This window comes from Thunnus maccoyii, chromosome 17 (genome assembly GCF_910596095.1).
Source record: "Thunnus maccoyii chromosome 17, fThuMac1.1, whole genome shotgun sequence".
NCBI classification, from domain to species: Eukaryota; Metazoa; Chordata; class Actinopteri; order Scombriformes; family Scombridae; genus Thunnus; species Thunnus maccoyii.
In genome coordinates this window covers 922351-931365 of record NC_056549.1, presented here as the reverse complement: position 1 = coordinate 931365, position 9015 = coordinate 922351, and the positions used below count along the sequence as shown (strand labels likewise).

General features: G+C 44.9%; 1 protein-coding gene across 1 annotated transcript; it reads right to left on the bottom strand.

Moving 5' to 3' along the window:
* Window positions 1-2421: 2421 nt before the first annotated feature.
* On the bottom strand, window positions 2422-9015 carry myh6 (myosin, heavy chain 6, cardiac muscle, alpha). Its single transcript, XM_042389664.1, has one exon. It carries the CDS (start codon window positions 8221-8223, stop codon window positions 2422-2424), a length of 5802 nt encoding a protein of 1933 aa, XP_042245598.1. The 5' UTR covers window positions 8224-9015.

Below are 9015 nucleotides of genomic sequence, written 5' to 3'. Positions count from 1 at the left end.
CATCACCCTAATGTGCAGCTGGACTCATCTGGTTTATATAGTCCCACCGTCTACAAGGACCGGAAGCCTTCAAAATAAAAGCCTAATAAAAACTAGACTATTTGAAGTTGCATCTTCCTGTTTCCAGCCTCAGCATGGCAGTGTGACGTACATCTGGACACAGTGAAGTCAGTGTGTACAGATGATCTGTTGTGGCTTCGACACCCGAACGATCTGCAGCCTCGTCTGTTCAGACCAGTCCGCTGCGGATCAGAGTTTGAAATTCTGTGACCTTTCTTTGTGACCTTGCTCTGTGAAAGGTGCTATACTAAATAAACTTTACTTACATATTTTTTTTTACCTGTTTAGCTAAATGTTTGTCACATGTCCAATAAAGTAAAGCTGGACCTTCAGCTGTGTTTCTGCACCATGCAGCATTAACTATGAAACGCAGACTAAGGGGTTATAAACTTATATTTATTCATTTATGTGGGAACTTGTTTCACTTACAGACTTGTGTGTTTTTTTTATGAAAATCATAAATCAACGAATAAACAACATTCAATTCAATTTTATTTATATGCACCAAATCACAACAGAAGTCATCTCAATTTACATGTAGTTTTGTTTGAATTTTCTTGTTTCCCAGAAAGTTTTAAAGCTGTTTTTATTGCTGACAGTTTGCAGCTTTTTCATCTTGTCAGTGTTTTATATGAAAGTTGCAGTTTTAATTTTTGACTAAAAGATTTTTTTTTTTTGTTTTAACTGACAAATCAGAGTTGATTTCAGGTTTCAGTTGATCTTTATATATATATATGTATGTATGTTTTAATAATTTATTTATATTGTTTTTATTACCTTGTGAAGCACTTTATTAAATTAGTCTTGAAAAAGTGCTGATAAAGGTTATTATTATTATTATTATTATTATTATTATTATTATTATTATTATTATTATATGTTCTTCATTTTATTTCTTATTTTATTTTACTTAATTATTTTTTAATATTATTATACTGCATATGTATATACATGTATATTTTTATTCTATTATTATTATAAGTGATGAAGAAACAACAAAACATCTCAGTGCTCAGCAGTGATTTTATTTCTCTTCAGATTAATGACATTGTTTATTATTTTTTTAATAATGCAGCTCCTCCAGGTGATCATGATGTCATAGTTTGATTGATCAAGTGATTTTATGATATTCTGGTATTGATCTTTCCTCCAAACTGGAAACTGGTGGAACAACTGAAGGAAAAAGCTGAATAATGTTTGGAGATTCACTCTGAAGGATTCAATTTAAAACATCTGATCACAGGAATTTAACGTCTGAACGTCTGAACGTTTGAACGTTTGAACGTTTGAACGCTGTCTGCGATGCAGAGCAACAGCTGTTGGTTCCAGGATCAGTCTGAAGTATTATATGACTTGCAAACATCATTAAATATTAAAAAGATTATAACACTCCATTTTTTTTTAGCACTTTAACTCCTCTTACTTAAGTTAAAGAGACCCTGTGGAGATTTTTACTAAAACACATCACGTGTATCCAAAAGATCTGCTCAGAGGAAGAAGATATATCAGCTTTGATACACACACAATATTTGTTAGATTAGTTCATTTTTGGTTTGGATCCAAACATGAGATTTGTTGATAAGAACAAAAATATAGTAAATCACCAGAGTTATTGTTTATATTAACTTCCTCTTCTGTTTTATGGAACATCAGCGCCCTCTGCAGCGCCACTAGTGATAATCTCCATAATTTAGTTTTCCCTCACTGTTGATGTTTTGGAATCTGTCTGGTTTCATCTGGATCAAAACCAGAGAGTGCATCTCTACTGAGCATTTGTTACCCCCAATTTTAAATGACTAGTGATTAATAATTAACACTAAAATTATTGTTAATGGTGTTGAAAAACTGTTGCTGCATGCAAGTTCCACACTGGCTTTGGTAACAATCATCCCTCCAATCGCCAGGAACAGGAACACCTGTCAATCAAAACAGATTTATGAACGGTCAACTCACAGAAAACATCCACAAATATACAGACTTCAGTTTCTCATAAAGCTGCATCAATAAACCAGACTGTGACTGGACTGAAAGGTCAGTGGATCAAAGGTATTAATTCATTCTAAGGAGAACCTGAATGTCTGAACCAGATTTCACAGTAACCCATCTGATAATTGTTGAGATATTTCAGTCTGAAAGTCTGGCTATCAATCAACATAAACAACACAACACATTGGATGAATATTCCCAAATATATCTTTGCTGTTGGGTAAAACCTTTATAACTTTAGTCTTTTATGTTGAGAATATATCTGCAGTGACCCTTTTAAACTTTAGACGCATGTTTGCTGTTCTGCTCTGTGGTGCGTCATGTTGGACTGAATATTAATCAACACACCTGTGATGTTGATGCTCTGGGATCTCCTCACTCATCCAGGCCCTTCTTGGACGATCCGTCCCTGGTCTTCGCTCTCAGCTTGTTCACCTGAGACTCGGCGATGTCGGCCCTCTCCTCGGCCTCCTCCAGCTCATGCTGCAGTTTGCGGAGTTTGGCGATGTTGGTGTTTGCCGCCTCCTCGGCCTCCTCAGCCGCATGCTTGTAGGACTTGACCTTCAGCTGCAGTTTGTCCACCAGATCCTGGAGACGAGCCATGTTCTTGCGGTCTTCCTCGGTCTGGTAGGTGAGCTCCTTGATGCGACGTTCATACTTGCGAACCCCTTTGATGGACTCTGTTCCTCTCCTCTGCTCTGCCTCCAGCTCGTTCTCCAGCTCTTTGATGCGAGCCTCCAGTTTCTGGAGCTGCTTCTTGCCACCCTTCATGGCGATCTGCTCAGCCTCATCCAGGCGGTGCTGCAGGTCTTTGATGGTCTGCTCCATGTTCTTCTTCATGCGCTCCAGATGGGCACAGGTGTCTTGTTCCTTCTTCAACTCCTCAGCCATCATGGCTGCATCAGTGATGGCCTTCTTTGCCTTGTCATCAGCATTGCGGTTCTCCTGAATCGCCTCCTCCATCTCATTCTGCAGGTGCAGAAGGTCTGCTTCATGCTTCTTCTTCTGGTTGATCAGGCTGGTGTTCTGGGAGTGCAGAAGCTGCATGCGCTCCGTTGCGTCAGTCAGCTCCTGTTCGGCCAGCTTCCGACTTCTATCCGTCTGCTCAAGGGCGGCCCTCACTTCCTCCAGCTCTGCCTGGATCAGGTTGTTTCGGCGCTCCAGGAGAGCTATGTTCTCTCTCAGGTCATCGTTGCCATGCTGAGTATCATCCAGCTGCAGCTGAGTGTCCTTCAGGAATGCCTGGAGGCTCTTCAGCTGTTTCTGGGCGTCGGCTGCCTGCCTGTTGGCTTGGCTGAGCTGAATCTCCATCTCATTGAGGTCACCTTCCATCTTCTTCTTTACTCTCAGGGCTTCATTGCGGCTTCTGGTCTCAGACTCCAGAGAGGACTGAAGCGACTCAAGCATCCGTTGGTAGTTTCTTTTGGCTTGCTCCATTTCCTCGTCTTTCTCCGCCAGCTTCCGCTCTATGTCTGCCTTCACTTGGTTGAACTCCAGCTGAGCTCGGAGGATTTTACTCTCTTCATGCTCCAGGGAACCTTCAGCCTCCTCCAGTGCTGACTGGAGCTCGACCTTTTCTTGTTCAAGCTGCTTCCGAATCTTCTCCAGTTCATGAGCACTCCTGCCGCCCTCCCCAAGCTGGTCGGTGAGGTCCGAGACCTCCTCTTGCAGGTTCTTGTTCTCTCTCTTCATTGTCTCCAGTTGATCCAGACATTCCTCATAGGCATTCCTCAGTTTGAAGAGCTCAGTGCTCAGAGATCGAGCCTCCTTCTGGGAGGCCTCCAGCTCACATTGTGACTCCTCAAACTTTTGCTTCCACTCTGCCATGACTTTATCAAATGCTCTTTGCTTTTTGTCCAGTGATGCAGAGGCTGCATTGGATCTCTCAAGGTCCAGCATCAGGTCTTCAATCTCATTTTGGAGTCGGTGCTTGGTCTTCTCGAGGGATGAACACTTTGCATTCACTACCTCGATGGCCTCTTCCGCCTCCTGCAGTCTCTGAACCAGCTTCTTCTTTGCTTCTTCAAGCTCCTCTGTTCTCTGGATTCCATCAGTTTCATATTTGGTCCTCCATGCTGAGACCTCGGTGTTGGATTTGGACAGAGCTCTCTGCAGCTCAGCCTTGGCTTCCTGCTCCTCTTCAAACTGCTCTCGGAGCAGATCACAGTCGTGACGAGCAGACTGCACAGCGTGGGCGAGGGCATTCTTTGCCTTGACTTCCTCTTCCATTTGTCTGCGTAGATCCTCGACCTGCTGGTTGTATGAGTTCTTCCCTCTGGTTAGCTGCGATATCAGACACTCCTTCTCCTCCAGCTGCCGGCCGAACTCACCGTTCTCAGTGAGCAGCTTGGCCCTCTGGGTAGTCAGATCATTGATGGCCCGTTGAGCCTCCTCATATTTACTCTTGTACTCATTCATGTTGTCTTCCATTGTTCGGCACATCTTCTCAGTGTTTGACTTGTTCTTTACCACACTCTCCATATTAGAAGATAAGTCATCCAGCTCCAGCTTCAGCTCACTCTTTTCCTTCTCCAGCTTCTGCTTCACACGCTGTAGGTTGTCAATCTGTTCGCCCAGTTCAGCGACGCTGTCAGCATGTTTCTTCCTCAGGGAAGCAGCGGTGGACTCATGTTGGAGGGTGGATTCCTCCAGCTCCCTGCGCAGCTTCTGATACTCAGCATCTCTCTTCTTATTCAGCTCCACCTGAGCTGACGTGGCTCCACCTGCTTCCTCCAGGCGCTCACTGATGTCTTCCAGCTCACGTGAAAGATCGGAGCGCTGCTTCTCAACTTTAGCTCGGACTGCACGCTCAGCATCCAGCTCCTCCTCCAGCTCTTCAATCCTTGCCTGGTTTTCTTTCAGCTTCTTTTGAAGCTGAACTGAAGCGACTTGCTCGTCTTCCAGTCTTGAATTTATTTGGGTGGCCTCAAAGTCTTTTTTCTTGAGTTTTTCCTCCAGCTGCTGCTTGTCATTTTCTAAATCCATCAAACTCTCCTGGTTCAGTTTTAGGTCCCCCTCGAGCTTTCTCTTTGAGCGCTCCAGGTCCATCCGGACTTTCTTCTCTTGCTCCAACGAGCCCTCCAGGTCGTCCACCTGCTGTTCTAGCTTAGCTTTGGCTTTGGTCAAACTGTTGGCTTTGTCTTCTTCACTCTGAAGGTCATCCAGTGTCTGCTGGTGAGCCTCCTGCAGTGCCTTTTTCTCTTTGGTCAGCTTCATGATGTTCTCATCCTGTGAAGCCATCTCCTCCATTAGGTTTTTCACTTTATTCTCTGTGGCATGTTTCTCTTTCTCAACCTTGGCTAACGTCAGCTCAAGGTCATCTATATCTTTCTTTAACTCGGAGCACTCATCTTCAAGCTTGCGTTTCTTAGCTGTGAGGTCTGCATTCAGCTCCTCTTCATCCTCCAGTCTTTCTGTCAACTCTTTCAGCTTGGCCTCCAGTTGAATCTTGCTCTTTATGAGTTGTTCACAGCGTTCTTCAGCATCTGTTAACGTGTCCTGTTCAGACTGAATTTGCAGAGTCATATCGTTCTTCTCTTGGAGAAGAGTCACAATTTTCTCCTCTAGTTCCTTTCGTCTTGCTTCAGATTTCTCCAGAGCTTCCTTCAGCTTGTTGAACTCATCTTTTATGTTGGCCATTTCCTTCTCGGACTCAGCACTCTTCAGCAGGGGTTTGATCTTGAAGAAGAGCTTCATCCAGGGCCAGTTTTTTACTCCCAGGAAAGAGCGAAGGTTCCACTGGATGACCATCAGAGCATCTCTGCGTTCCACGAGCTTAGCAAACTGTGCCCTCATGAGGATCGCCCGGGCATTGGCCTGGATCCTGGTGATGATTCGAGAGAGTTGCTCATCTCGCATCTCCTCCAGTGTCCCCAGCAGGCCTGCTTTAAAGAAGACCTTGGTGTGGCCAAACTTGTATTGCGTGTGGTCGATGTCCAGAGATCCCAGCAACTTCTCAGCACTTTTTTTGCAGTCAATAAACTGACCCTCAGGGATGGCAGAGGCATTCAGGATTCTGTACCGCTGTTTGAAGTCTCCATAGAGCACCCTGTTTGGGAAACCCTTCCTGCAGATTCGGATGCCTTCCAGGACACCGTTACAGCGTAACTGGTGCATCACCAGACAATTGTCCATGACTCCTGGAGTTTTACTCTCATTAGGAATCAGACAGCGGACAAAGTGGGGATGTGTAGTCTTCAGGTTGTTCATCAGCTTGGTCAGGTTTTCTCTGTGAAGTGCAGACACTGTCTGAAATGAGGAGCCTTTCTTCTTGGCTCCTTTGCCGCTTCCCTTATCACCACCGTCAGCTCCTGCATAGCTTGAAAACAGCAGACTGAGGAGCTTAAGAGAGGATTTCTGGTAAAGACCGACCACAGTTTCATTCAGGGGATCTTTGTTTTTGACCAGCCAGCCACCAATGTTGTAGTCCACTGTGCCAGCGTAGTGAACCAGGGCAAAATGAGCCTCTGCTTTCCCCTTTGCCGGCCTTGGCTTCTCAAACATTTTGTTCTTGCCCAGATGATTATCATAGAGCTTGGACTTGAAGGTCTGGTCACTGGCTTTGGGAAACATGCATTCTTCTTCCAGAATCGACATGATTCCCAGCGGTTTCTCAATGAGATCAATGCAAGCTTGCAAGTCCATCCCGAAGTCAATAAACTCCCAGTCAATGCCCTCTTTCTTGTACTCTTCTTGTTCCAGAACAAACATGTGATGATTGAAAAACTGTTGCAGTTTCTCGTTGGTGTAGTTAATGCACAACTGCTCGAAGGTGTTGAAATCAAAGATCTCAAAGCCGGCAATATCCAGAACTCCTATGAAGTACTGCCGGTGCTGTTTGGTGTCCAAGGACTGGTTGATTCTTACCACCATCCAGTTAAACATCTTTTCATACACAGATTTAGCCAGAGCCCCGATGGAGTAGTAGACTTGGTCCACACTCTGGCCTTTGGTGACATACTCGTTTCCTACCTTGACTCGGGGATGGCACAGCCCTTTGATGAGGTCAGCAGAGTTCAGCCCCATCAGGTAAGCTGATTTATCAGCAGCCTCTGTCCCATCAGGTTCTGCCTGCTCCTCACGCTGCTTCTGCTTGAACTTCATGTTGCCGTAGTGCATTATGGCGCCGGTCAGCTTATAGACACCCATCTTCTCCTCTGGAGTGAAGCCGAGCACATCGAAGGCGCTATCGGTGGCCATCAGCTCCTCTGAGTCATTGATGGAGGTGACCGTTACCTCTCCTTGGGAGATGTAGGAGTAGTCATATGGGTTATTCGTGATCAACAGCATGTCAAGCAGCTCTGGCTTCTGATTGGACAGGATCTGGTAGAAGATGTGGTAGTCCCTCTCGGCCTTGAGCTGAAAGGTGACACGAGACTTCTCCAGCAGGTACGTCTCGATGTCAGCGGATGACAGCTTCCCGCTGTTGCCAAAGTGAATTCGGATGAATTTGCCAAAACGGGACGAGTTGTCATTTCTCAGTGTTTTGGCGTTTCCAAAGGCCTCCAGCGCCGGGTTTGCCTGGATGATTTGATCCTCCAGAGTTCCCTTGCTGGTGTCTCTTTTGCCTCCGCCGACAGCAGCGATGCTGGCAAAGTACTGGATGACTCTCTTGGTGTTCACAGTCTTCCCAGCGCCGGATTCTCCAGTGATGAGGACAGACTGGTTTTCCCTATCAGTCAGCATGTACTGGTAGGCATTATCAGAGATAGAGAAGATGTGAGGGGGAGCTTCGGATCTCTTCTTCCCCCTGTAGGCTGCCACCACCTCAGAGTCATACACAGGAAGCCACTTGTAGGGGTTGACGGTGACGCAGAAGAGCCCAGAGTAGGTGTAGATCATCCAGGCAGCGTAACGCTCTTTGAGGTTAAACAGCACAGCCGGCTCATGGAGGAAAGTGAACATCGCCATGTCTTCGATTTTATCAAATTTGGGTGGGTTCTGTTGGTGCACATCTGTCTCCTTCACAGTTACCGTTGTTCCATCTTCCTTCTTCACAGTCACCTTCCCTCCATCTTTGCTCTGGATTTGTCCCTTCATATACTCCACCTTATCATCAACTACGAAGCATTCAACCTTGATATCAAAAGCTCTGGTCTGTGCCTCCAGACGCTCCCTGTCCGACTTTCTCAGGAAAGGAGCAGCCTTCCCAAACTCGGCCATCAGAGCATCACCCATGGTTGAGCGCTGAGTTCCTTGGCAGTCAGAAGAGAGATCCGGCTGGAAGAGTCTTTATCCTGCTGATGTAGAACTGCAGACTGTTCCCAACAGGCGGACGATTATAAAGACTCCCAGTGGACCAAATTAGGAGATAACTGCTGAAAAGAAAAAAAGTCAACGCTAAATTTGTCCCGGGATGTAGACGCACCACCAGGGCAAATTCAGGACCTTTGGCTGTTAGAGTCCATTTTAGGAAAAGCAGAGTTTCACTGCTTATCTGCCTGCTGATAGAGATTCCTGACACCTCTCCATTTAGACTCTACTCATGTGCTTATACTCTGTTTCTTCCACAGTATAATCACTCACCTGCAGCTGTTTGAGACCCATTTAAAACCTTTAAAAGCTAAACATTATTTACATAAAACAATGACTTCCCTGCCATTTGTTACTAGTTTTGATGTCATTTAAAACATTTTGTATTCCCTTCTTGTTGGTGCAGAAAAACTTCAACAATCAGTAAAATAGTCCCTGATGTAAATTTAATGGTCCATTTATTGGGATAACTTTCAAACAAACACAAATATAATAACTTATTTAGTAATATTTGTGTGTACATTAATGGCAGTAATAGTATCATTACACCAAGCTTTAATACGTTACTGAACCCTCCACTGTCTTCATCCAAACCAGATATTTAGTCTGAATTTATTTCCTTTAAACAAGCAAATGAAAGAAAGAAAACAACATTTAACCTGTTTCTTAAATACAATGAATCCCTGACATAAAGGGCGGTTTATCTTACATCGTTAT